Source organism: Sardina pilchardus, chromosome 4 (genome assembly GCF_963854185.1).
Source record: "Sardina pilchardus chromosome 4, fSarPil1.1, whole genome shotgun sequence".
Taxonomy (NCBI): domain Eukaryota; kingdom Metazoa; phylum Chordata; class Actinopteri; order Clupeiformes; family Clupeidae; genus Sardina; species Sardina pilchardus.
The window spans coordinates 33,302,964-33,329,778 of NC_084997.1; the positions used below are offsets into that span (position 1 = coordinate 33,302,964).

A 26,815-nucleotide genomic window follows, 5' to 3' on the forward strand; every position below is an offset into this window, starting at 1 on the left:
GGTTTGGAGCCAAAGGTCAGAATCTTTGGGACATGAACCCCATGACATGAGGATTTATGTAAGGTATCAACCAAGGTGTCCTGATCTGCAGAAATAATGGAGGAGACTGAGGCAAAAACCTCCCCAATGCGAAACAGTCTCGAGTTTTCATCTCCCAGTTAATTAATTCTGTATATTGAGACACCTTACAGGATGTCACTTTATTTGTCCCCCGTGTTGCCAGTCATGTATGAAGGCAAAAGGCATGCATTTATAGCACAAAAAGGGAAATGCATGTCAATTTAAAAAGGCTAACCTGTTCAATCTGTCGTACTACTTTCATTGAATACGGAAAATGATGGTGGGTAGTTTGCTTCGTCAGAGTTGATTCCACTGTTGAAAAGCCTGCTTGTTGTCAGTTCAATCATTGTGTATATTGATCTACAGTAGGATGCTGATTACATTTTTTTACTAGATCTACTTCATGGGTAGCCTGGCTCCGCCTTCCTACGTACTTCTGTTCAGTTTTCATTTCACTCCACTACGTAGTCTGGGTCTGCGGTATATTCACAGGTTTTCTCAAGACAAAAATGTGCAGGTCCAATCAGCAAACAGAGGGAGTACTGAGAACGATGACGTTGAGGTCGCTAGTTTGAGCATGTCACCTCACGATCAAACGTTTATCGATTGGTTATGGCAGATCTGAGAGGCTCTGGGCAGAGTATCCGCATTCAAGGAAATTCATGCTTGGCAATGGAAAGTGTCCAGACTCTCTGTACATTATGAATGTACGAGAGTATGGTAGGACCAGGCTACTTCAGCCCAAAGTAAAGAATTTAGGCCTCTGTCCGCCAATAAAAAAATAGTATTTCTTGTAGTTTATTTTTAAAGAGGAACTATGCAGGATTTCATTTCATCTCTAGTTTCGGTTTCGTTTTTCTTTTTCGCTCGTTTTGTGCTTGCATATTTCTCTGCAGAGCTTCCCCGACAGCTTTAGCGTGTATATTTATACATATATAGGCTATATATAAATATATAAATTGCAAGCGTGGTTATTCTTGTCCCTTACACGTCTCAGACTTCCAGATGTAGACAAGGAACGATCGTCTCCTGCAGAAACTGCAAGGTTGCAATAGCGGATAGGGACACTGGGGGCGGGAGGAAATAGTGTTCGATAAAACTGGTCAGTCAAGCAAAACAACGATTTCTGAGCGATTTTATGACTATGAAAAAGTTGCATAGGGTCTCTTTAAAGTTGGTATACCATGATTATTGTGGGGGTATTTTTGTATTTTCTAATTACTAATTACTTGTATTTTAATTAAATACATTTTTCACATCCGTATTTTGTATTTTATTTTGTTACATTTTCTACGCCAGTATTTGTATTTTGTAACAAAATAGTTTTTGATGTATTTGTGCCCACCTCTGTCTGCAGCACTGTTTCATGTGTGACATCCCTAATAGTTATAGGGCTGTTCTGTCACAAGAATAGCCGACTAATAGTTTATAAGAAATGAAATAACAAATAATCATATAGGCTACAGCTGTCGCCTATTTTGCCCCTTCCTGTTTGGTGTTGGAGAGAGGTCACTATTGATTTTTAATGTTCATGTCACTATTTGCATGAGCCACGACTAAAAAGACTTCCGATAATATCAAACATGTTACAGTTTTTTTTGATTGCTTTGACGCAGTAGTCGACTCAAAAAACCATGTTTCAAAACTCTTAACGCAAAGGCCTAAACAGTGGCACCAATGGTCAAAATGACTCATTTTGCCTGCAAAAAGCTCTAACTCCTCCAAAACGTTTAAAATATGGACCAAAAGCAAATTTTGCCCTCAAACAACACAACTTGCACACAAGTGCATAAGCGCTTCCAATCAGTCATTAGACAAGGGACGTCAAAATACAAAATTCAGCTCTCAATGTGAATCAGTGCTGCATTACTGGTCAGCAGCTATATATCAACATATCAGTGCCAATTTGCTTTCTTGCAAAAAATAGATCCAGAATCATATACAATGACTTTTCAAATTGTATTGAATGCAGTCTTCATTCTTTTTCTTTTTTTGAGATTGTGGCTAGGAAATGAAATATTCCAACAGAAACCACATATATAGTATGAAAGAAAAAAATCCAGTAAAATCCATCACTGTGTAAGACATAAGGAAAATAGAAATGCAAATTCTGTACAATACTGTAAAGAAAAAAAATCTCTTCTAGTCAATTCTTACTCTCACTCTCATCTGCCTTGATCATCCATGCTTGCAAGTTACACACAACATGGCACCTTTTAAGCCTGCAGACTGATTGCAAATTGAAAAGTTTTGTGAAGCAGTGTCAAACAGGTGCTTCAGTGATTTCATACTGGGCAAGACGTTTCTAAGAGATGGGAACATATAGTTTCTGTTTGGTTACCACAGCTAAAGCAATGGAGTTTGGACTGCTTGAATGACATCTGCGTTAACTGATTTGCAAAAGGGTGCGGGAAGTGTGTCAAAACAATGACAATGGGTTAACTCATTTGCAAGAGGTGTCTTTTGGTCTGCTGAGAGAGTGATGATGAAGACTGAGAGGTCACCAGTTTCTTCAACCAGGTCAAAGCAATCAAAAAAAACTGTAAACTAGAAAAAGACTACCTCCAACGTACTTTTAACAAAGAGACATGTAGATCTAATTCATTAATAAACTTAGTTTTGCGGAACGTAGCCAAACAAGAAAACATGATATTTGCAGGTGTGTGGTTTGGATGTTCAAAACCTTCCATGCTAACCTTCCATTAGGTCCTTGCTAACCATTGTGTGACACTCTTATATTATTTAATAACTCAAAAGCACCAAAATCATACATTGGCCTACATGTGTAGTAGTCTAATTACACTGTTCGTCGTGTGCAGCAAATACAACACCTGACATTGTAGACAAATCAAAGAACCTCCTTCCGTATTTGTTTGGGTATTGAATTTATGTGAGTCTATGTCTCTGCTCTGTATGTGTATATATGTGTGTGTGTGTGTGTGTGTGTGTGTGTGTGTGTGTGTGTGTGTGTGTGTGTGTATACATGTGTTTGTTGTGTTTGCTGTGTGCCTTTCTATGTCTATTGTATAAATGTCTGTGTCTGCTTGTGTGTGTGTGTGTGTGTGTGTGTGTGTGTGTGTGTGTGTGTGTGTGTGTGTGTGTGTGTGTGTGTGTGTGTGTGGATGTGCGTATGAGTGTGTGTGTCTTTGTCTTTGGTGTTTGGGTGTAGCTGTGCTGTGCGTGTCTGTCTACATGTACAGTGCCTATAGAAAGTAATCATACCCTTTTGAAATAGTTGCTTTTCTTGGCTTACAGCCTGAAATCAAAACCCTTTAAATTTCAGTGGAATCAGTGGAAAAAGATTTTTTAAAAATCGGTTTTGATTTCAGGCTTTAAGACAAAGTGAGTATTTCAAAAGGGTATGATGACTTTCTATAGGCACTGTATGTGTTTGTGTCTCTGTTTGCATGTGTGTGTGTGTGTGTGTGTGTGTGTGTGTGTGTGTGTGTATTGCAGCTGTGCCAGGCCCGGCTAATCAGGAGATTTGGGAGGATTCCCGGTGGGCCGTTAACGCTTTGGGCCGGTATGAATATGTGAGCTTAAATATATTGTTTCTGAAGTTCATTTGCTGCGCCCTCGCAGCACCTCTGCAGCCTGGGCTGTGCGGTCTCGGCCCCTTACTCGCAGTTTCCCAAATATGAACAAAGTAGCACTCACAAAAATGTTTCGGAAGTCACAACTAAGTCTATTTTTGCAATCATTTACGGAAGTGAATGAGCGGCCCCTTCTCCAGTGCCACAACCATGACCATGAATGTGTGCAAGGGAGATGTGTAGGCTAATAATAATCAATTTGACTGTAAGATAATAACCCCAAATCTCAAAAGCCCTCGAAGATAAAATATCATTAAATCATTGTATTGGGTCCTCCTCATATGGAATATCTAGCACTCAGTTTCAGTGAGCAAATAGCCCTGTTAAGAGAAACGAGAGGAGCGTTCAAATCCCGCAGACACAGGACAGAAAGTGCACATTTACAGTGGTAGCCTAGCAGCTATTGTGCCTTACTCGGGTACTGTATAGGCCTATGCTATGTGCAGAAATAAAATGGCCTTGGAATTGGAATTGGTGTGTTGAAGTCATACTTTTTCTCCTGAAATGTATGAATGAAATATTACCATTCCACCCAATGTATAGCCTATAGTCTGCCAAAGTTGTCAAAAATCTTTTATTAGCTCAGGGGAGGCCATTCCTATATAAACTCCTATCCCATCTCTCTTATAGTAGTAGGCATGTGATGTAGTGTACTTGAATGACCCACGCCCCTCAAGGGCCGCTAAAACTTGACATTTCACAGTAAAATTAAGTGTCCCACTCTGGCCCTGAGCTGTGCTGTGTGTGTGTGTGTGGCTTGCAGTTGTGTGCCTGTCTGTATTTGGGTATTGTGTTTATAGAGACTCATTTCTAATTTGAAACAAATAGGTTTGGATGAGCATGAGAGGGCTGGACAAAACAATGATTTAAAAAAAAAAAAAAAAAAGATTAATCTAACAATTTTATTTTTTAGTTTGATTTCAGTTATTGATAATTTCTCCTTTAATTAACATGACAATCTATTCTGGCTAATTTAGCCTATCTAGGACTGTGTAGCCTAATACATGTTTAAGAGTCATTGCATGAGAAAACCAGGCAGAGGTGGGAAGATGGGGGTCGGCCAAATCGGCTCATACTTTGTATATGTGATAAGTATGTGGAACTATGAACAGCCATATACTTAAAACCCTCCAGCTGTTTTTTGTTATGGAGTTCTGGGACCCCTCTCAGAGACCCTCAAAAATCCAACAATTCATGGCTGAAAATGACTGAAATTGCCATTTCTACCCTGATTATCCTGATAAAGATATGAACATAAGCTTTATATTTCCATAGAGCCTAGGTAGCATAGTTTAAAGACCAAAAGGTGCACCGAGGGGTTATCTACACCACTGAAAGCAGAATTTTCCTCCCTCTAAATTTCGGTCATTTTTAAGAAATATTATCTCGTATTCGCAATGGCTTTGGTGGATGGTTTTACTGTTGCTGGAGAAAGGAACATCTACTGATTCAAAAACAATTGTCGTCTAATTGGGCCACACATAATGTGTGCCGTGCCAGGAGGGTCTTTAGCAGGATTTGTCGTGTTTTGGCCTATGATAAACCATATTCAGATCGCCATCACATGGCCATACCATGGCATTACATCACAAACAGATGTAATGCCAGATGTTTTCGATGTAATGGCATGGTATGGCCACTCGGTGGCGATCTGAATAGTCTAGTTTCAAATGTATGACAACCAAGAACAACAATGCATGCAGAGGTCTGCACTCTTTCAGTGCTTTTCTAGTTAATTAAAGCTTTCTTTAACAATTTGTCATACAGTGACACAAAAATTGACCATAAATTACCCTATAGTGAGATATTATTACCTGGTTTATTATACTCCAAAACCCGAAAAAAAAAACCTGTAAAGACCCTCCTGGCACGGCGCACATTATGTGTGGCCCAATTAGACGACAATTGTTTTTGAATCAGAAGATGTTCCTCTGTCCAGCAACAGTAAAACCATCCACCAAAGCCACTGCGAATGTGAGATAATGCCTCCTAAAAATGACCAATTTTAGAGGGATGAAAATTCTGCTTTCAGTGGTGCAGATAACCCCCTAGTGCACCTTTTGGTCTTTAAAACTATTCTACCTAAGCTCCATGGAAACTTAAAGCTCATGTTCATATCTTTATCAGGATAATCAGGGTAGAAATGGCAATTTCAGTCATTTTCAGCCATGAATTGTTGGATTTTTGAGGTTCTCTGAGAGGGGCCCCAGAACTCCACAACAAAAAAGAGTTTGAGGGTTTTAAGTATATGGCTGTTCATAGTTCCACATACTTATCACATACAAAGTATGAGCCGATTTGGCCGACCCCCATCTTCCTACCTCCTGCTGGCTTTGCCTGGTTTTCTCGTGCAATGACTCTTAAAGTGCACACAAACACACACATACTTATGTCGACAGACACACACAGCACAGTTACACACGAACACACGCACAGCACAGCTACACACACATGTACAGAGTGTATAATAACACTGGTAAAAAATCTTTTGGTAAGAAATGTGTTGAGGAATCTTTTATGGAACTGATTGAGCCAAATCTGAGATTTACCAAATAGATATAGATGAGAATTGCTTGAGTTTACAAAGAGACCTCTCTGGCGCCTCAGCCTGAGTAAAGAATGAGACATATAAATGAGACAAAACTGAGCATTATTTAAAACATAGCTGAGATCTCATTAGTAGATTAAAGGGAGTCTACACTGAGCCTAACACGAGATTTACCAAAGAGACTTAAATGAGAATTTCTTGAGTTTACAAGGAGAGCTCTCTGGTGACTCAGCCTGAGTAAAATATGAGACATACAACATGGACAAAACTGAGCATTATTTGAGAACTAATTGAGATCTCATTTATAAATCAAAGGGAGTCTACACTGAGATAACATAACTCTTTGGCTCCCGAGACAAACCTGAGAAGCGTGAGACAAAGGCAATAATCTCATTTTTGTATCACTGTGATCTCATTATTGTCTAGGAGAAACAAATGAGAAACAAAGGAGATCTCATTCTAAGAATTTCTTTCCTCTGGGACGTAACATTCACGGTAACGTTGTATGATCATAGACAGTAAAAGATAAAGCAAGCCGCATTTAAGTTTGACGACCCACAATTACTTTGTTGTATGGAATAAAATAACACTGTATTTTTAAATAACAGACTTCATTTTGTTGTATGTGTTTTGGGAATATTTCAGCCACCACTGTTGGCCTAAGGTAACGGTAATTCTCTCTAATATGACTAAAAAAGAATAACAGCTCAGTCAACAGCAATGAAATGTGTGCTTTGTGTGGTAACGTTAACGATGGGTAGGCTAGGCTAGGTTAGTTGTTGTACGCTAGGTCCACCTACGATTTCCAGTGAAAACATGATTCAAACACTGCTCAAGTAAATTAAACGTGTGTAATTGGTCGTGTATGTAATTCTTCTCGACTTATACTTAACATTTCCACACTTTAATGAGCGTAACCTTCTCTCTCCACGCAATAGGATAACGCTAAACGAATCATCTTCTTGTTTTCAATTAGCAGGATGCGTTACCGTCGCAACTTCTGGTCGCATGTCAGTCACCATTATGTTAAGCCCGCCCACCGACTTTATACACGCTGTGATTGGATCGCTTGATTTTCCAGTTCTCAGCTCCTAAGCACTATGGATCGTGCCTAGACTGCCCCGCCAGCCAAATTACATTTGCTGCCGCTAGGGGCGTCTAGATTTCTAGGCTACTAAAACACACCACCACCATCCACAACATCATCAAATGACAACTGATTTGAGACCACATCCCACTGAGCAAGCAACGTCTACGGACGTCCAAAAAACAGTGGTCTGTCCAGGCTGTGATCTGGACGTCTATTTTACAGTCAAAATTAGTTGATAAATGACACTGGGACAATAGTCCAGCCTGACCCGGTTCAGGACGTCTATAGACAACCAACATTAGTTGCAAATATTCTGGCTACTCTGAGGACGTCTTCTGGATGTCTAATTAAATCTTTCAGACGTCTTCAAGCGACGCCTACATGTATATCACACCCAGAACAACACATCTATTCAACGTCCAGGAAATATGTCTAAAAAACGTTCATTCTGGCTACTCGGAAGACGTCTTCTGGAGTTCGGCGACCACGTCTTCCGGACATATTTTGGACCAGTTTTTGCTCAGTGGTTTGGTTTATGCTTATAATGGCAAGTCCAGTGAGACGTTCTTGTATCATAGTAGATCTCAGGTAAGTTTTAATCAGTTTGAGGTTAGAGAAGCTCTTTCTGCTGCAGCCATTGTAACAGGAAGAGTGACAGAGATTCTCAAAGCAACCCACATGTTGGGGTAAATTTCTGTCAGCTTCCTCTCATGCAGGAAGGTCAAAAGTTCCATGTTTGTCATATTCTTTGATAGTGGTGGAAAATTCTGCATTTCCTTTGCAAGTTCTGTGCCATCAATGTCTGGCTGGGACTGAGCAGTACTTAGGGTTTGACACTTCTGTAGCAGATCCTCTTCTTCTAAGTTGGGGAAATTGAAGAGCACACCAAATGTGTTATTCACCTCTCCAAGATTCTGAAATCTCTTATCAAGTGAAGAGATGGCAGAATCCACAACCACATTTAAAAAATATGGTTTCCAGTTTTTGTAGTGCATCTTATATGGGCTCATCTGGAGACTCATAGGCAAAGTGCCTTTTTGTGGTTCTCAAACACTTTTGTTTGAGCTGTTTGATCATCTCTTCACACATCTCCTTACCAGTTTTTTGTGCATCAGAAAATGTAGTGTTTCTATAACTGGTGAGGGAATATCTGGTTTTCTTGAGCAAATCAACAGCCACATCAAGGTGCATGGAGGGAGACTGCATCAGTTTACTGACATACTGGATGAAATCGCCAATCCTGCATGGTTACTCTTTAAGTTCAAGATGTTTGTATGAAGAAGGGCACAACCATGCCTCATGTTCATGATAGCTCTTTGGTTATGCACAACCTCTCCTAATTCATCAAAACCAAGACCACAATTATTTCCATTCTATTTACAATTATTTCTATTCTATCACCTTTATCATGACAAACACACTGTAGACATGAACTGTAACACAACAAACAGCTAGCCTAGCTGAGCTTGGTTTAAAACTGTGGAAAATGAATAGCATTTTGATTGACAACGTAGGAAAACGTGAGATGTCAATGCGATTAACCATGTCTGTGCAATTAAAATTGTAACACCAGCTGAGTAGATCTAATATTTACACATTTGCCCAAGGAAGGTAAGATGGGGGGTAGTTAAAACTAACAGATAGTGCTGGCTATTTATTTCATTAGCAAACCATGTTATGCTAACGATCAATGACGTTATCGATTATCGTTCTGCAACAGCAAAATAATATCATTGACATCATATTTATAGTAACATTACTTATCCCCTGTCTTTGTCACGTTTGTCTTCCTCTTCTTTCCTTTTTTTCCTCCCCTGGGCACCAGACATTTTACTTGGACGTTATGACATGTTGACAGTCTAGTTGCGTTTGACCCAGCAAAAAACAACCATCAAATAACAGGTATTGTAGGCCTCAAGTCTGAATAGTCGGGAGGGGGGGGGGGGGGGGGGCGCCTTAGGAAATATAGGCTATATCATTTTAGTATTATTACTATTACTAATACTAATAGGCATTGCTATGCAGTTAAATTAATGTAGGCTTATTCTTTTCTTATGAAGACATAATAATATAAGTTTTTAGAATAGCTGAAGTTACACTCAAGGTGTAGGAGCCTCAAGATGTTTGCAAGTGTGCATAAACTATGGCCACTCCTAAATAATGCTCACAAGCAGAAACGGCTGCAGTGGGCGCAGGAATACATGAAGACTAATTTTCAATGAGGTTTGAGTGCCGTGCAACCCTAGATGGTCCAGATGGATGGAGTAATGGATGGTTGGTGAATGGCCACCATGTCCCAACAAGGCTGAGATGTCAGGAAGGAGGTGGCGGAGTCATGTTTTGGGCCAGAATCATGGGGAGAGAGCTGGTGGGCCCCTTTAGGGGAGTGAAATCTCGGCCTGTGTTCAGAGAAATCTCTGTCCGTGGAAATACTCCTTTTGGAACTCTCAAGAGGTGCTTCTCAACATGCCTCCTCGATGCTCGATCCTCGAGGGGCGTTCCCACTGATCTATAACTACCACTGGATAGACTATCCCATTGTTTTCGCCCCATCATTCTTTAGATCAGTGAGGTTTGAGGCCCGAGGAGCGAGGGAGGACGTATAAAAGCCCAAATGAGAGGCACCCCATGTGTTGTACATGTATGCCCTGCCTTTACCAAATATCTAGTATGAGAACTGAATGGATTTATCTGCTTGTGTTTATTGCATCCTCTATCTGTGTTGAATTGAAAAGGTTGACCCTTTAAAACTTGTCTTTGACTCATTTAAAATGTCTATATTTAGGCTTCTCCTTCAGATGGTGTCTTCTGTGCTTTGACTCATTTTCCTTTACTGTTTGAGAACTTTAAAATAAAAGCTGCATTACAAAATGTATCCGGTCTGCATTTGGATCTTTGCCTGCAAGCTGTAACAGTTTGGTGAGGACATCATGGTCTTATTATCAACAATCAACATGTTAGAGACCTACAGTACAGTACATGTTAATTAATAATTAACTTCCTCCCATACCGCTGAATGTTAGTCCTATCGTGAGTTTGGGCATCCTGCCTCCACAATTAGATGACATTTTAAAGTATATAATTTAACATCTGGATGGGTTCATATAATTTGGACCCGTAGATGGCACAGAATGAATTTGGTGGTTTTTGATCAGATAATACACTGCCCTGTTGTACAACACACTGCGGTATAGCTCTTTACCTTTGTGGCTGGCTGTCATCTCTGTTGTGTAATGGTTAACCAGAAAAGATGCAAAGTCCAGCTCACTGAAAAGGGAGCACATGGCATTTGTATGTCATTTGAGACTCCTCCGTGGCTGCAGTACAGACATCCATGATGCGGGCTGTCATCGTGCTGCTGATCGCTCTCCTGTGCCTGGGCTCAGTTCAGGGTGGGAAGCTGCTAGTGATCCCAACAGACGGCAGCCCCTGGCGAGGTTTGAAGCCCCTGGTGGAGGAACTGGGACGAAGGGGTCACCAGGTGGTGGTCGTGATCCCAGAGGTCAGTCTCAGCTTGGGCCCCTCCGAAAACACAACCACTCTGACCTTTCCCGTCCCGTACTCCCAGGAAAGCTTTGACAAGGAGTTAGACGAAGACCTGCTCCAATTGACGAACACCGATGTCTCCACTGATGTGGCGAGGTTCAGGAACTACTGGGACACCCTGCACATGCTGAGTGATTACATTATGATGGCCTGTGAAAGCATGCTGTACAACAAGCAGCTGATGCAGACCTTACGGGACTACGAGTTTGATGCTCTGCTCAGTGACCCTTTCTGGCCTGTTGGAATCATCATTGGGAATTACCTGGACATTCCGTCCATCTACATCAGTGGTCCTTATCCTTGCCCCCTTGACATTATATCCACCAGATGTCCTCACCCGGCTTCATATCTGCCACTACGCTACACACACTACAGCAATCGCATGAGCTTGTGGGAGAGGACCGTCAACCTGCTGAGGTCCGTACTGGAGCCTGCGGCCTGCAGTCGTCTCTACGTTCATGCAGACAAGATGGCGTCTGATTTCCTGCAGCGGGACACATCCATTGTGGAGCTGGCGAGTAACGCAGCACTGTGGCTTGTTCGGTTTGACTTCACCTATGAGTTCCCCATGCCTCTGATGCCCAACATGGTCATGATTGGTGGGATTATGCCTACAAAGCCAAAACCGCTACCACAGGTATGTTTGAGTTGGTCTGGTGATGGCCCATTAGTTGCAGGCCATTTTTATGTGTACATAATTTAGGTTTTGGGTGCATTTATGTTAACAAAACGTGGTGCATGGCAGTGTTGGTAGTAACAGCATTTAACAATGCTACTAACAGAGTTACTTTTTTCAGTAACAAGTAATCTAATTGATTACTCTTCCCATTTTAATAATGCCGTTACCGTTGCTGTCAAAAAGTTGGGCTGGTGTTCAAAGCGAGTCAGACAAGCGAGAGACAGGTAGGCGACACGGCAGACTGACCGATTGAGTAGTTTTGTAAAATATACATGCTAAAGCTGTAGGGGAAGCTCTGCAGAGAAATATGCAAGCATAAAATGAGAAAAATAATCATAAACTAGAAATGCAATTCCCCAGGAATTACACGGGGGGATGCAATCTGCTGGGTAGACTTTTATTTTTACACGCAGTAAACACTTCAACAGGATGTGTAGTTCAGGGAGAGCCAGATTGTATGCTTAAAAGCAAAGGTTTTAGTGGAGCTCTGTTCTAGAATCTTTGCTTAAAAGTCACAGTTGGATTCACAGGGCAGTGTTCTAACTAGCTTGGGAACTGAGAGTTATGCAGTGGGTTGCACCAGCTGAACGTCAGTCGTAACTTTAGGTGCAAGTTGTGTCTTGAACCTTACGTTCAAACGAACTAGTTTTAAACTAGCGCTGCGTTCTTTTTCTGTTGCACCGTTGCTAGTTAAGTTACGCCGTAGTTAGTAGCTACTAAATCAAAATATTGTCGCATAGAATGACGTTTTTACCATTGACAACCAATCAATATCACTAATGAAGGAAGCATCACAGATTCACAGCACTTGCGTTGATAACGTAACGTTAGCGGTAACGTTGTATGGTCATAGACAGTAAAAGATAAAGCAAGCCGCATTTAAGTTTGACGTCCCACAATTACTTTGTTGTATGGAATAAAATAACACTGTATTTTTAAATAATAATTTCATTTTGTTGTATGTGTTTTGGGAATATTTCAGCCACCACTGTTGGCCTAAGGTAACGGTAATTCTCTCTAATATGACTAAAAAAGAATAACAGCTCAGTCAACAGCAATGAAATGTGTGCTTTGTGTGGTAACGTTAACGATAGGTAGGCTAGGCTAGGTTAGTTGTTGTACGCTAGGTCCACCTACGATTTCCAGTGAAAACATGATTCAAACAATGCTCAAGTAAATTAAACGTGTGTAATTGGTTGTGTATGTAACTCTTCTTGACTTATACTTAAAGGGATATTCCGCCATTTTTGGAAATACGCTCATTTTCCACCTTCCCTCGAGCAAAACAATCGATATTTACCTTGTTCCCGTTCATCCAGCCATTCTGTGAGTCTGGCGATACAACTTTTAGCTTCAGCCTAGCATAGATCATTGAATCGGATTAGACCATTAGCTTCTCGCCTGCTAGCTTCATGTTTAAAAGTGACTAAGATTTCTGGTAATTTTCCCATTTAAAACGTGTCTCCTCTCAAGTTAGAAAGTGCAATAAGACCAACTGAAAATGAAACCTGGCGTTTTTCTAGGCTGATTTGACATGGAACTACACTCTCATCTGGCGTAATAATCAAGGCAACTTGCAGCTACTGGCACTACTACTGCTTGTTGTCTATGGGGACTATTTTCAGATGCTGCGTAAGATATCACTGCGCCTATGGTACGTTTGCAAGTTGCCTTGATTATTACGCCAGATGAGAGTGTAGTTCCATGTCAAATCAGCCTAGAAAAACGGCAGGTTTCATTTTCAGTTGGTCTTATTGCACTTTCTAACTTGAGAGGAGACACGTTTTAAATGGGAAAATTACCAGATATCTTAGTCACTTTTAAACATGAAGCTAGCAGGCGAGAAGCTAATGGTCTAATCCGATTCAATGATCTATGCTAGGCTGAAGCTAAAAGTTGTATCGCCAGACTCACAGAATGGCTGGATGAACGGGAACAAGGTAAATATCGATTGTTTTGCTCGAGGGGAGGTGGAAAATGAGCGTATTTCCAAAAATGGCGGAATATCCCTTTAACATTTCCACACTTTAATGAGCGTAACCTTCCCTCTCCACCCAATAGGATAACGCTAAACGAATCATCTTCTTGTTTTCAATTCGCAGGATGCGTTACCGTCTCAACTTCTGGTCGCATGTCAGTCACTATTATGTTAAGCCCGCCCACCAACTTTATACACGCTGTGATTGGATCGCTTGATTTTCCAGTTCTCAGCTCCTAAGCTCTATGGATCGTGCCTAGACTGCCCCGCCAGCCAAATTACATTTGCTGCCGCTAGGGGCATCTAGATTTCTAGGCTACTAAAAACACACCACCACCATCCACAACATCATCAAATGACAACTGATTTGAGATCACATGGTTTATGCTTATGATGGCAAGTCCAGTGAGACATTCTTGTATCATAGTAGATCTCAGGTAAGTTAAATCAGTTTGAGCTCAGAGAAGCTCTTTCTGCTGCAGCCATTGTAACAGGAAGAGGGACAGAGATTCTCAAAGCAACCCACATGTTGGGGTAAATTTCTGTCAGCTTCCTCTCATGCAGGAAGGTCAAAAGTTCCATGTTTGTCATATTCTTTGATAGTGGTGGAAAATTCTGCATTTCCTTTGCAAGTTCTGTACCATCAATGTCTGGCTGGGACAGAGCAGTACTTAGGGTTTGACACTTCTGTAGCAGCTAGGTCCTCTTCTTCTAAGTTGGGGAAATCGAAGAGCACACCGAAGGTGTTATTCACCTCTCCAAGATTCTGAAATCTCTCATCAAGTGAAGAGATGGCAGTATCCACAACCACGTTAAAAAAATATGGTTTCCAGTTTTTGTAGTGCATCGTATATGGGCTCATCTGGAGACTCATAGGCAAAGTGCCTTTTTGTGGTTCTCAAACGCTTTTGTTTGAGCTCAGCCTCCACGATCATCTCTTCACACATCTCCTTACCAGTTTTTTGTGCATCAGGAAATCCAGTGTTTCTATAACTGGTGAGGGAATCTCTGGTTTTCTTCAGCAAGTCAACAGCCACATCAAGGTGCATGGAGGGTGACTGCATCAGTTTACTGACATGCTGAAAATGTGGCTGTACAAATGCAAACGTGATAAGATCCAATCTCAGCCAAAGACTGGGCTTCCACTCTCACCACAGGGTCTGCAGTTTCTTCCCTCACCTCCAGGAGAGCCTCTTTTTTTATTAGAGATGACAAATGTTCTCCTGTTGACTGCTCTGCCACAAGAAAGCCCAAGCAAAAATCGAGTGAAAAGTGAAACTGAAACCGGAGATGAAATCGCCAATCCTGCATAGTTTCTCTTTAAGTTCAAGATGTTTGTATGAAGAAGGGCACAACCATGCCTCATGTTCATGATAGCTCTTTGGTTATGCACAACCTCTCCTAATTCATCAAAACCAAGACCACAATTATTTCCATTCTATTTACAATTAGTTCTATTCTATAACCTTTATCATGACAAACACACTGTAGACATGAACTGTAACACAACAAACAGCTAGCCTACAGTAGCTGAGCTTGGTTTAAAACTATGGAAAATGAATAGCATTTTGATTGACAAGCTAGGAAAACGTGAGATGTCAATGCAATTAACCATGTCTGTGCAATTAACATTGTAACACCAGCTGAGTAGATCTAATATTTACACATTTGCCCAAGGAAGGTAAGATGGGGTAGCCTGGATGCCAGACCGAAGTTTAGCCCCGCCTCCATTCTTTTTCTGCAGGGAACTTCGGTCTGGCACTGCTCCGTTCAGCTGCTACTATTCGAGATACACTTCGGCTCGGACCAATCACATTTCACAGGGCGGGCTTTACGTGATGATTGACATATGAACAGCAGTGACGTTCACGGCTGCATGCGTCCTCGTTCAACGAGTTGGGTGTGAGACCATGTTCGCTTAGGTTGATTTTGATTGCAACAGAAACGCTATGGCTATGAATGCATAATTTGTTCATGCAGTTTGGCCTTTCGTTTATCTTAGCTATTGAAACGGAGGTTTTATCACGGATTCGCACAACTATTTCTGAACACTTAGACCAACGAGGATATGTGGGAAAACTTCAGTTTCACTTTCACCCAGTTAAAACAGCATGTTTGGGTGATGTTGTTCCCCTTTGTTTAAAAATGTCTGTTTGCTCGTTGGGTTAACGACACACTTCCCCAGCTGTTCATTGCATACAGTTTGAAGGAATTATTTTTAAAAACGAAGGAGGATGTTTTCCATAGCCTACCCTGCTACATATTTCTGTCTTAGATTTCGCAGATACTGACAGCCAATAACTTGTTCTGTTTGGTTTGGTCTATCCAATGAATCACGCCCCATAATCACAGCTGAATGGAGCAGTTTCAGACTCATATTCTGATAAGAATTGAGTATGACGTCGTCAGGCTAAAGATGAGGGGTAGTTACATTTCATTAGCAAACCATGTTATGCTAACGATCAATGACGTTATCGATTATCGTTCTGCAACAGCAAAATAATATAATTGACATCATATTTATAGTAACATTACTTATCCCCTGTCTTTGTCGCGTTTTTCTTCCTCTTCTTCCCTTTTTTTCCTCCCCTGGGCACCAGACATTTCACTGGGACGTTATGACATGTTGACAATCTAGTTGCGTTTGACCCAGCAAAAAACAACCATCAAATAACAGGTATTGTAGGCCTCAAGTCTGAATAGTCGGGAGGGGGGGGACGCCTTAGGAAATATAGGCTATATCATTTTAGTATTATTACTATTACTAATACTAATATAGGCATTGCTATGCAGTTAAATTAATGTAGGCTTATTCTTTTCTTATGAAGACATAATAATATAAGTTTTTAGAATAGCTGAAGTTACACTCAAGGTGTATGATCCTCAATATGTTTGCAAGTGTGCATAAACTATGGCCACTCCTAAACAATGCTCACAAGCAGAAACGGCTGCAGTCGGCTCAGGAATACATGAGACTAATTTTCAAAGAGGTTTGAGTGCCGTGCAACCCTATATGGTCCAGATGGATAGAGTAATGGATGGTTGGTGAATGGCCACCATGTCCCAACAAGGCTGAGATGTCAGAAAGGAGGTGGCGGAGTCATGTTTTGGGCCAGAATCATGGGGAGAGAGCTGGTGGGCCCCTTTAGGCTCCCTGACGGAGTGAAATCTCTGTCCGTGGAAATACTCCTTTTGGAACTCTCAAGAGGTGCTTCTCAACATGCCTCCTCGATGCTCGATCCTCGAGGGGCGTTCCCACTGATCTATAACTACCACTGGATAGACTATCCCATTGTTTTCACCCCATTATTCTTTAATGGGGTGAATTATTTCTCCCTGCCTTTACCAAATATCTAGTATGAGAACTGAATGGATTTATCTGCTTGTGTTTATTGCATCCTCTATCTGTGTTGAATTGAAAAGGTTGACCCTTTACAACTTGTCTTTGAGTCATTTAAAATGTCTATATTTAGGCTTCTCCTTCAGATGGTGTCTTCTGTGCTTTGACTCATTTTCCTTTACTGTTTGAGAACTTCAAAATAAAAGCTGCATTACAGAATGTATTCGGTCTGCATTTGGATCTTTGCCTGCAAGCTGTAATAGTTTGGTGAGGACATCATGGTCTTATCCACAATCAGCTTAATGTTAGAGACCTACAGTACTGTACATGTTAATTAATAATTAACTTCCTCCCCTATCGTTGAATGTTAGGCCTATCATGGGTTTGGGCATCCTGCCTCCACAATTAGATGACATTTTAAAGTACAGTATATAATTTAACATCTGGATGGGTTCATATAATTTGGACCCGTAGATGGCACAGAATGAATTTGGTTGTTTTTGATCACATAACACACTGCCCTGTTGTACAACGCACTGCTGTATAGCTCTTTACCTTTGTGGCTGGCTGTCATCTCTGTTGTGTAATGGTTAACCAGAAAAGATGCAAAGTCCAGCTCACTGAAAAGGGAGCACATGGCATTTGTATGTCATTTGAGACTCCTCCGTGGCTGCAGTGCAGACATCCATGATGCGGGCTGTCATCGTGCTGCTGATCGCTCTCCTGTGCCTGGGCTCTGCTCAGGGTGGGAAGCTGCTAGTGATCCCAACAGACGGCAGCCCCTGGAGAGGTATTAAGCTCCTGGTGGAGGAACTGGGACGAAGGGGTCACCAGGTGGTGGTGGTGATCCCAGAGGTCAGTCTCAGCTTGGGCCCCTCCGAAAACACAACCACTCTGACCTTTCCCGTCCCGTACTCCCAGGAAAGCTTTGACAAGGAGTTTGACGAAGACCTGCTCCAATTGACGAACACGGATGTCTCCACTGATGTGGCGAGGTTCAGGAACTACTGGGACACCCTGGACATGCTGAGTGATTACATTATGATGGCCTGTGAAAGCATGCTGTACAACAAGCAGCTGATGCAGACCTTACGGGACTACGAGTTTGATGCTCTGCTCATTGACCCTTTCTGGCCTGTTGGAATCATCGTTGGGAATTACCTGGACATTCCGTCCATCTACATCAGTGGTCCTTATCCTTGCCCCCTTGACATTATATCCACCAGATGTCCTCACCCGGCTTCATACCTGCCACTACGCTACACACACTACAGCAATCGCATGACCTTGTGGGAGAGGACCGTCAACCTGCTGAGGTCCTTACTGGAGCCTGCGGCCTGCAGTCGTCTTTACGTTCATGCAGACAAGATGGCGTCTGATTTCCTGCAGCGGGACACATCCATTGTGGAGCTGGCGAGTAACGCAGCACTGTGGCTCGTTCGGTTTGACTTTACCTATGAGTTCCCCATGCCTCTGATGCCCAACATGGTCATGATTGGCGGGATTATGCCTACAAAGCCAAAACCGCTACCACAGGTATGTTTCACTTGGTCTGGTGATGGTCCATTACTTTCAGGCCATTTTTAAGTGTATATAATTGAATGTGTCAAGATATCCATTAGAACAGCTGTTGACTCTGGTAAGACCACGGTGGGTGCTTTTGGGTGCATTTGTAGTGTAGACCTTTCTATCTGCCCAGAGGGTTTACATTAACTGTAGCCAACTGTAACTGTTGCCTAACCCTAACCCTAACCCTATAGGCTACCACCGGATGCTAATGCTAAGATTCCATGGCAGCCTACATTGTCGCAGGTGACATCTATCATTCGAATTTTAAAGACTGTTACCCACATTTTATCAAAATGTACCATGCCTGACAAGAGGAGAGAACATTTTAGACCATGTTTACACAAACTAACTGATTCTTACAAAGCCACTCCCCTCTCCCACCTTGGACACTCAGAGCCCGTTTACACAAGTTTGCATGATTTTTTTTTAAACCGGTGAATTGTCATTCGTGATTAGACATACTGACACAAATGTGTGTTTTGTTCGGCTATGCTTGGGTGTTCATCTAATCTTTCGCTGGGAAGCTGGATTTTAATTCTATCGTGAGTAACTAACGCTGAACAGAATACTCAGAGAATACTCAATTTGTAACGTATAATGGTCATGATACAGCCAGTCAGTGGACTCCCGTTAGCGTGACCGTGTTTCAACATTGCAAATCCTCTTGTCATAAGGGGCTGTGAGGAAGAATCCTTGTCTTACAAACAAATGCAGGTGTAAGGTAGGCCTAACACGTAATAAAACCTGAATTGTTGCGTTACTGCCAATCGCTGCTGCAGTTGCGAACAGCCAGTCATGGGCAGACGTTGTTGTGACAGTGTTTCAACATTGTAGATTCTCTTGCCTAACATCGAAATCAACATTGCAACTAGTCATTGGCATTGTCACACAACATGACTACCCAGATAGCAAAACTGCACTGGGACGGAACTGGGCCACATGTACCACAACATTCGGCACGGATCTTTATAATGGACCTGATCCGGCGTCCAAACGCACATCGGTCCAAAATTGTTTTGGATCTGTTTGACGGATTTGCGGTAGATATGAACTTGCACTCGTCCAGGTCCGTCCCAGATAGCAAAACCCACCTACCACGACATCCGGCATGGATCTGAATAGTGGATCTGATCCGGCATCCAAACGCACATCGGTCCAAAATTGTTTTGGATCCGTTTAACTGATCTGGTGGCAATAAGGGCTAAGACTGCTCCCAACAAACAAGATAACGTCCCGGCGATGATTCAGAGCATTTTAAAAAACGTATTTTGTCACTGCGACGGAAAATTCAAATTTCACCCAACTACCTGTTCACCGTTTAGCATTTGCGCGATGTAGTACACAAGTCAATCTATCACAAAGTGTGTGGCGTTAGGATACTGTGTATGTGAGTGAAACAGCTGTCAACATTGTTAAGCAGTAATTGGTATGCAGTAATGATTTGCAATTCCGTCTAATATATCATTTCACACACTTATTTATCTTACCTATGGAAGCGGCTTGGAGATTGATGATCACGTCCAGATGAATAATAATTGGTTAAGTTAGATGGATATTTATACCCGGTTAGGTCTAATACTTTCACGACTACGGTGTATTTCCCCCATAATAAATTACTAAGTCAATGGTCATAATGTTGTTGTTCAAAACATCAGTGGAGTAGGTTAGCCTATAAGCTAAAATGTCCCAACCACATTGTTTCAAACATAGACTGTATATATACAGTCTATGGCAGGGCTATTCAACTTCAGTACCAAGAGGGCCGAATGGAAAAATCACTGGGTTTTCAGGGGCCGCATAAAATAAGACGCCGCAAAATAATTGTATCCAACAATATTTGATAAAATCAGAGTAAAATTCAGTTAAATTCAATTGAATTTTATACACTGGCATAGAAATAAGAACATAGCCTATTATCCATATCCATAAAAAAATCTTCTCAGACAGGTGATAGGCTGCCACACAAACTACAAGTATTTGAAAACACCCAGGCTAACCATAGTATTTCATACCTGATGTCTGATAGCTGCCATATCATGCATCAGTGGGAAAAAATGCAGTGTTGATTTAACTAGCCTAGCCTACTTCAAGATAATTAGGCTCATAAGTGTTTCAAACACACACAGTAGCCTACAGCGCCAATCTCTCAAATATACTTAGCATTGAATTTAAAGAAAATGTAATGCCAGCTCTGCCTCTGTTTATCTGTTTCACAATTTCTTACCGCCAAAGATTCTAAACTTCGAGCCTGCGCAAATCACAAACAATAACATTCCCACGAGTGGAGTGAAGATGGCTCTGTCTAAAGAAACGTCTAATTGACAACGAGAATCGTTCATTTTACCCTCTGCAACAAGTACGAGACTTTCATGTTTATTGTGCAACGAATCCATCGCTGTAAAGAAGGAATATAAAGTCAAGAGGCAATTCTCTACAAACCACAGCTCCTGCACTAACTTTCCCGAGGGCTCGGAGGAACAGAGACCGGGTATGATTGTAACATTTTTGATTTGCGCACGCTCGAGGTTTAGAATCTTTGGCGGTAAGAAATCGTAATTTAATCAACATTTAATGATAACATTTAAAACGAGTTACACATTTGGAAATGTCAGTTTGTGTAGTGATGTGCTGTGTTCTCTGAGTGAAGATAACTGGAAGAATTAGTCTGGCCAATAGGGGCCGGCCGACAGTGCGCTACTCGCCAATCATATGAAGCGAGTTCATTCTCATGACGAGACACGCGGGCCACAGGAAATTTGAAGCGGGCCACATCTGGCCCGCGGGCCGCTAGTTGAATAGGCCTGGTCTATGGTTTCAAAATTCAAAACTAATATTTGCAATGCATGCTGGGAAGCAAACAAAGCAAACAAACAAGCAAACAAAGTAGGCCTACACAAAATATAATTAAAGTTATCAGAGAATGTCTAGGTTATATTTTATATCTAAACCATGAGGTTTATAAAGTCATAAAATTGTGATAAGCATCCTTAATTCTTCTGCAAAGTTTTTTATAGTGGTGACCAGTTGGGGATGTTGTGAATGTCTGCTTAAAGTCATATGTGATATGGGACCTGCATTGCAGATCCGTACCACACACAAGAAGCGGACCCGTACCACACATAAGAGGCGGAACCGCATTGCAGATCCGTACCACACACAATAGGGCTCGGGCACACGACTTGCATTCCAGGAATATTGCCGCCATGTTGGTAGCGCACTGAACGTGATGTCCATTCATTCAGATGCAGAAGACAAGAAGCAGAAATATAGTATTAGCTGTGCTGTGCCCGCAAAGTTTTCACGTCATGATCCCGAGCCCTATAAGCGGACCCGTACCACACATAAGAGGCGGAACTGTATTGCAGATCCGTACCACACACAGTAAGCGAACCCGTACAGGTCCGCTTCTTGTGTGTGGTACGGATCTGCAATACGGGTCCGCTTATTGTGTGTGGTACGGGTCTGCTTCTTGTGTGTGGCAGAGCCATAGAGAGAGCAGAGAGAGTTGCGACACGCTTTGATGTAGCCGCCACGCGATCAAAAGTTCCAAAAAACCTGCGCTGAATGGCTGAATTCCAGGAGGGTGGGATGTACTTCTAGATGCTGGAAGGTGTAATAAATTAACTCATTAACTACTGACCAAGAGATTGGCTGTAAATAGTTCCAAAAGTCCCATAACGAGGAAATAGCCTGGAAAAAGCACTGCCATTTTTTCCTACGGAGGTCTATGGGAGTGTCGCCACTCTGTTTTATCTACCGCTCTGGTGTGTGGTATACGGATCTGCAATTTATGGGTTTCATCAGGTCCCTTTCCACAGGTGTATAAAATGAAGCACCTTGATTATCAATGCAGACTGCATGGTGATTGATACACCTGTGCAAAGGGACCTGATGAAACCCATGAATACGGGTCTGCCTCTTGTGTGTGGTACAGGTCTGCTTCTTGTGTGTGGTATGGATCTGCAATACGGGTCCTTTTATTGTGTGTGTGTGGCACGGGTCCTCTTATTCTGTGTTGTACGGATCTGCAATACGGGTCCGCCTCTTGTGTGTGGTACGGGTCCGCTTCTTGTGTGTGGTACGGATCTGCAATATGGTTCCGTTTATTGTGTGTGACATGGGTCCGCTTATTCTGTGTTGTACGGATCTGCAATTCGGGTCCGCTTATTGTGTGTGGGCCACATCTGGCCCACAGTCAGATACCGTAGGTCCGCTACATACGGATCTAAAGGCTTTCATGCGGATCCGGCCCAAAGGAAATTGCTATCTGGGTACTGTATAAATGTCATGTTGTATATTCTAAGTACTTGAGGGGCTGCCGTTGTCGTCACATTGTTTCAACATTGCCATTCCACCTCCAACACTGCTAACCAATTGAGGGTTTTCACGACACATCATCAGACCTTAAGTTGCCATATTGGAGATACTCTACATCACAACAAAGCACAGGCACTTAAGTAGATCCCGTATGTCATCAAGGAAAATGGTTAATTATTGCTGTGTTTTAGGTTGCACCAATAGGTCAGACCGAGCAAAAACTCCAAAAGTTATTAAAAACCAGGCAGAGGAATGTCAGAAGTTCTAAGGAGGCACTTCTGGTTGGACTTGGTACTGCGTCTCCCTCACCCAACTCGTAGGGATCTGCACGCCAATAAACCATCATTTCTCAAAACATTGCTCCTTTTCTTGTGGTCCAAGTCCTTCCCTATCTTGGACGTGTTTTGATGAGCTTTTCTGTTGTTTAGACATGGCAACATTCACTTAACCCTTATAGGGTCTTCGTTTTTTGGTTACACAGGGGGTCCTGCTGGGTCGGGTAGACCCATGGCATTTTGGGGTCTTTAATTCAACATATTGAAACCTTTTTTTTGTTAAAATACTTAGCAGATGTTTACTTCAACCCATTTGCAAGTCATATAAACAACATTTGTTACATTTGTTGCCTTTACCTTTGTTAAATCACATGGTTATGCACAGAAGTGCTACTCGTTTTTGTTGCACAAATGCAACAAACAAAGGAAATGCATCATAAAACAGCCATAACTGGACAATGATCAACTAATGTACAAATGAAGGATGTTTTTCCAGAACTATAGTGAATTATTTATTAGAAATTGAACTTTCTCACTACATCTGCCATGATCCTCAGATTCTGAAAATTCTTCCTCTGCATCATCAGTTGCTAGGTTACGGGGACGCTGGCGAGACACGCCGCTCCGTATGGCATCATATTTTTGTTTGTTTTGATGTAATGTTCGTAATTTTATGTTTTATTCTGTTCATTTTTTGTACTTATTTGTTTAGATAAATGTTCTTACTCTTTAATTAACGGTATTTTCGATAGTTTTGCGCTTTCCTTAGTCCTTATTTTGCTGTTTCAAGTTGGCTGTTGTCACCAGTGAAAGTCCTATGGCTCGAAGACCGCTGACGATTTTTGCCCTGGGCCTCTCACATCCTCCATCCGTGCGCTGCACCTCACCGTCTGATCAGGACAGCTGAGCTGAGGACCATATGGCTACCAACCGCGGGCGATCGATACCAACTGCGGGCGTTGCTGCCGCGACTGCCGATCGAGCTGCTGCCTGTCTGGATCGAGCAGCGCAAACGTTGGAGGCCAGGGACAAAATGCTGCTGACCTGCAGGGTCGCTCTCGACTTCAGGCTGCTCGGTGCTTCTGCTGCTTGTGCCTCAGCTGGTGTTCTCCAGACGGCCTGCCTGCGCTCTGCCTAGCGAATTCCGCCGGGTTGGTCTGATCAGCTACGGGACTGTGCAACATCTATTGCCCTGGGACTTTTCTCGGCCGTCTACTGATGCAGTCGATTTGGACTAAGTTGGCGTGGACTTTTCTCATTTTGTTTGCTTTTATTATTTATTTATTTGATTTGTGTTTGTTTGTCTGTCTTATATCTTAATCCATGTTATTTTATTATATGTTAATTGTTGTTTGGTGTCTGTCTTTGTATGTCTTTGTATGTATGTCTTGGTGTCTGTCGGGTACGCAGGCGATTACGCCGCTCCGTCCGGCATCTTTTGTCTTGTGTCTTGTTATTTTGTAAATTTGTTTGTTCTTTGTTGCCACGGGTACGCTGGCGATTACGCCACTCCGTTCGGCACTGTCTGTGTATGGGTTCTGTGCACGTGAAATGCGCTATGTTTGTAGTGGTTGTCTAATGTGTCTTGATGTCTGTACAGGAACGCTGTGCGAATACGCCGCTCTGTCTGGCACCTGGCTATTTTGTGTCAGTTTAATTATTTGCTTTTTGTATCTTTTTCTTTTTCTTGTTTTATTATTTTGATTATTGTTGTTATATGTTTTGTGACTCAGGGCATTGCTGTAAAAGAGCTTGATGCTCAGTCAATTTTCCCTGAATAAAAAACGGTTGAGGATGATGATGATCATCTTCAAATCCCCCTGTCTCTTCCAGTATCAATTCTAAGGCAGTCTGAACTGAGAATCGCTTTGCCATCTTGTGTGGTATTCATTCCCGCAGGACAGATGGTGAAATGTGTGGGAATATGGTTGCAGATATTGTTGGGTTAGGGTTGGGTGCTCCAATTTTGTAACAATGTTGCAACCTTGTGCGGGAACTGCACTGGTGGCTCACACTAAGGCCCATTCACCTGCTTTACTCTCTCTCTCCCTCTCTTTCTTTCTCTCTCTACCTCACTCACTCACTCTCTCTCTCTCACACACACACACACACTAACATACACAGGCCCAGAAACCTAAAAGGGCAAATGAGGCAACACAGGACCTATGATTTCACATTATAGCCCCGGGTCCAATAGACCCGCGAAGACCCTGTATGTAATAGAAATGTGCAGGGGGGGTTCAATTTTTTTTTTTTCTGAATTATGTTCCTCACACAAAATGAGCCAAGGCCAATGAATCTCAGTTTGAAAAAATAATGATTTGTATCACTTTTCTTAAGATTTAAGCTTAAGAAACTGAACTAAAAACGGGTCCCACAGACCCGAAGACCTTATAAGGGTTAAAGTATCCAAAGCGCACAATACTCCTTTATACTCCATTCAGTTGTTTAAACAGAGTGCCTCCAATACTTCAAATTTCAATTTAATTTCATTTATAGAGCGCCAAAATACCCTGGCAGACACACTAAAGAGCAATTTCACGTCATTTTAGAGGTAATGTTTTTATTTATTGTTAGACATTTGTCATGATTATCACATTACTCTTTCAGACAGAGAAACACATTTATTGACCATATAAGGAGATGGGCGGAGACAGATGTCAGACAGGTAAACACAGAGCACATGGGGAACATAAAAATCAAACAAACACAGGACAATATACAAAATGGCCACCATGGTGTCACAAAGTCACTCAGCCGAGGCCAGATCAGGGACATTGCCCTGTTGTATAGTCGTGTTCCTATATGGCTGGCTGTCATCACTGTTGTGTGATGATTAATCAGAACAGATACAAAGTCCAGCTCACAGCAGACAAAGTAAGCACACGGTATGTCTGAGTCACTGGGGACTTCTCCAAGGCTGCTGTACAGACATCCATGATGCGGGCTGGCATCTTGCTGCTGATCGCTCTCCTGTGCCTGGGCTCGGTTCAGGGTGGTAAGCTGTTGGTGATCCCAGCAGACGGCAGCCATTGGACAGGAATGAAGCCCCTGGTGGAGGAACTGGGGAGAAGGGGCCACCAGGTGGTGGTGGTGATCCCAGAGGTTAGTCTCAGCTTGGGCCCCTCTGAGCACACCACCACCCTGACCTTTCCTGTACCGTACTCCCAGGAAAGCTTTGAAAAGGGCTTAGAAGAAGACCTGCTCGGGCTGATGAACACTGATGTCTCCACTGCTGTGGCGAGGTTAAGTAACTACTGGGACACCCTGGACATGCTGAGCAATGTCACCATGATAGACAGTGAAAGCATGCTGTACAACAAGGAGCTGATGCAGACCTTACGGGACTATGACTTTGATGCTATCTTATTTGACTATTTTTGTCCTGCTGGAATCATCGTTGGGGCTTATCTGGACATTCCGTCTATCTACATAAGTGGTCCTTATCCTTGCCCTCTTGAAATTATATCCACCAGATGTCCTCAACCTGTCTCATACCTTCCACAACGTTACACACACTACAGCAATCGCATGACCTTGTGGGAGAGGACCGTCAACCTCTTAAGGTCCTTACTGGAGCCGGCGGCCTGCAGTCGTCTCTATGTTCATGCAGACAGGGTGGCTTCTGATATCCTGCAGAGGGACACTTCCATTGTGGAGCTGGCGCGTAACGCAGCACTGTGGCTCGTTCGGTTTGACTTTACCTATGAGTTCCCCATGCCTCTGATGCCAAATATGGTCATGATTGGTGGGATGAAAGCAGGGAAGTCAAAACCCCTACCACAGGTGAGCTGGACTTCCATTTTTCTTTATAGATCAG

The 26,815-nt window shown here is 42.3% G+C and overlaps 1 protein-coding gene across 3 annotated transcripts in view; it reads left to right on the top strand.

The window, feature by feature from the left end:
- Positions 1 to 26,815, top strand: part of LOC134078871 (UDP-glucuronosyltransferase 1-6-like) — a 46,796-nt gene that overhangs the window by 14,301 nt on the left and 5,680 nt on the right. Inside the window, exon 1 of one of the 3 annotated variants that reach the window (XM_062535038.1) lies at positions 17,500 to 18,370. The exons of 1 other annotated variant lie outside the window; for it this stretch is intronic. In XM_062535038.1, the coding sequence (XP_062391022.1) occupies positions 17,522 to 18,370 (849 nt within the window). In that variant the 5' untranslated portion in view covers positions 17,500 to 17,521. Of the gene's footprint in view, positions 1 to 17,499; positions 18,371 to 25,892; positions 26,782 to 26,815 lie in introns of those variants that run through there. One more of the 3 variants, XM_062535036.1, reaches the window with a different exon arrangement.